Raw genomic sequence first — 3,013 nt, forward strand, 5'->3', positions numbered from 1 at the left:
TCAGATGTGCTCCTCTGGAGCACCCACAGCACCCACATTTTTCCAAAGAAGAGCTGGTAGTAAAATGGAAAATACATAGCAATTGATATTTCCACTGTAGTTACTGTATTATTTCTTATATTCACCTATACAGACTTGGAGATTCATTCTTTTAGTCCACTAATTTATGAAAGCAGAGCCATGACATTCAGCAAATTTGCATCATGAATTATATAACAATTGCTGTTTGTTAAATTTTTGTGGTTATTTTGCTATTTATTTTCCTTTTTTTTTGCAGTTTTTGGCCAGGGCTGGGTTTGAACCCGCCACCTCCGGCATATGGGGCCGGTGCCCTACTCCTTTGAGCCACAGGCGCTGCCCTGTTTATTTCCTTTTTACAGTAACATATTTCATTTTATATTTTTCAGTCTAGTTGTTGGGGTGGCAAAGCTTCTTCAACTGTAAAAAACTGACGTTCTAATGAAAGCCTTATTTTCACGTAGCCTCCTATGTAACATATTATTTTCTTCTACTTAATAGAAGGAGATGTAAAATCTGGATTCTTGTATACCACACGATAGAGCATGCAATCACACCCAAATATGACATGCAATTGAAATCCTTGGTCACCACCAATTATTTGAGTCAAAAGTCATTTGTCTGGATTTGCGGTTTTCTTACTCTGTCTTTTGTTTCTCTATTTCCCAATATGTTCTATGGTAAATAGGATCCTGTAGCTCAGAATTTTTTTTTTACTGCCTATTTCCATGAAAGGTCTAGCCTGCTTTGATCTGACTACAGCATGTCCTTTTTAAGGCTGTTACAGCCACCAACTGATGATATGACTTCACATGAAGCAGCAGGAGATGAACTGTGAAGCAATGTAAAATAATTCTTGCTTTTGAAAGTTCTGGAAGCAAAGAGATGAAGCGAAAAGTATTACAAGTGTCAGAAAATTTATCCAGAAAAATTATTTCTAGCTAGAAATAATTCAATATATGTTAAAGCATTTCTGGATATATGATGCTACCACAAAGAACCTATGTTTGGTGCTGGTTATTTTTTATCCCTTATATCCAGATAAGAAAGCCAATGATTGGTGTCTTCTCTTAACAATCTGCCTCTGTTCTTTGCACAAGATTTTGCTGGGTAAGCGTACATAAGGATATGCAGTTTACCCGCATCCCTCATTTTATTGATTTGGACACCATGATTTTTGTTTCATTATTTTAAAGTATTATTGAAAAAATGGAATTCTTATTCATCTTCCTTGTATAGTATCCTTAGTTTAGAAGTATAGTTGACCAAAGAAAGGAAAGAATATTTTTTAAAACTACCTATTTCTTAAATTAATGGAGTTTGTCTATGCCCTGGGCTCTTCCAGGTATCCATTCAGACATCTTCTCTTTCTTTGCATGTGACTTAGAGAACTTCACGGAACATTTGACAGTGGGTGAAGAAGCACATGAATTTGTTGCAGAACTGAAGGCGCCTGGGAAATACAAGTTATCGGTGACAACCTTTAGTTCTTCAGGATCTTGTGAAACTCGAAAAAGTCAGTCAGCAAAATCACTCAGCTTTTATATCAGTAAGTAGCAAAGAGATTATTTTGCACTTGTGGGAATCTAGAACGTTGAAACTGGTGAGATTAACAATGCTCGGATGTCAATTATTCACCAACCTTAGAGATCTTGAGAATTCTTCAAGGTCAGGAGAGGCCCAGATCCACATGAGCTTTTGAAAGCAGTGGAAATATACTATCTATGTTTAATAGCTTGCAAACCTACTCAGGGATTTAACTTGATACCTGGAGGACTTTTTTATTATTGTAATGATTGTACATTTATTAAACTGACCTTCTGCACTTGCCATAACAAACTCTCCAAGGATATGGAAGTGCAGTTCCGGAAATATGACTTTTGTGTGAGGCCATAATGACACATTGTAGAGGACAATGTGAAAAATCTCATTCAAATATTAAGCTTCTGCAGTTGAAAAGAAAAAGATTCAAATGTAGGTGTAGTCTGCATCAAGGTGACAGAAGAAGCCAAAGCCAGTGCATCCCAAAACCCCCAATGTCAAGTCTGAGGGCAGCTTCTACTGATTACATGGGGTGGAGGGATAGCGGAGGGGAAGTCAGCCTTAAGGCCTGCACAGGGTGCATGTCTCAGTAACAGGTTCAGCTAAATTATATTTATTGGAAGTATAGAGGCCAAAAATCAGTTACCAACTTATCAGGAGTTAAATGTGCCTCTGATCAGCATTTTAAAAAACCCAAAAGGCAAGGAATATAATTACTCTCAGAAAAGTAATTTGCCTTTTGCAAAGGCAAAATACCATCGTTCATTAAATAATCCTCAAAAAGGTGAGTGGGAGGGGAAGGATGAGGGCTGAGGAAGATCAGTTCACATAGCAGCTTTGAAATGTTGAAAATGTCTCATATGACATTTTTATTTTATATGTATATATATCTCACCACTGGGGAAAGCCCTGAAGTTTCCATCACACGCAGAAATGTGTGTTGATAATTGCCTTGGGTGTCTTTCAAGCGTGGGAGATCTTGGACATGAGATTACTTGAAAATGAAAATAGAAGTCAAGTATTCGGTTCTTCCTATGAGGCTAAAAATGCTTCACTGACCAAAAAATTTCCTTGTCCACCCATGCAGTTTCCCTGCTCTTGGTAATGGCTTCCACGAAAACCTGCTCAATGATTCCCACCTTTCTGCTTTGCTTTTCTCTGATTTTCGACTGTGCTTCACAGCACTCAGCACAAATCACAGAACTTCTTAGTGTGGGGTTTTTTTAGTCTTATTTTATTTTTGTTCACTTTGCTTCTCATACCAAATTATAAAATCCTAGGCTAAGGCTACACTATTTCCTTATTTATTCTTTCTTTTATACATTCAACAAATATTTATTGAACTGTTTTTATGTGTCGGATGCTCTGTTCTTAAAAGTACCAGAGTGACTAGTGCCATTCAAGACATATCAGAATGGCTCCAAAATACAATTATTTCAAAGAGACACATCTC

At 37.1% G+C, this 3,013-nt stretch overlaps 1 protein-coding gene across 1 annotated transcript in view; it reads left to right on the forward strand.

Moving 5' to 3' along the window:
- The window catches only part of PTPRO (protein tyrosine phosphatase, receptor type O), a 237,075-nt gene that overhangs the window by 153,692 nt on the left and 80,370 nt on the right, over positions 1-3,013 (forward strand). The window contains 1 exon segment of the mRNA XM_012810064.1: positions 1,364-1,567. Coding sequence (XP_012665518.1) covers positions 1,364-1,567 — 204 coding nt within the window.

Source organism: Otolemur garnettii, unplaced genomic scaffold (genome assembly GCF_000181295.1).
Source record: "Otolemur garnettii isolate 467f Iridium unplaced genomic scaffold, OtoGar3 scaffold00124, whole genome shotgun sequence".
Taxonomy (NCBI): Eukaryota; Metazoa; Chordata; class Mammalia; order Primates; family Galagidae; genus Otolemur; species Otolemur garnettii.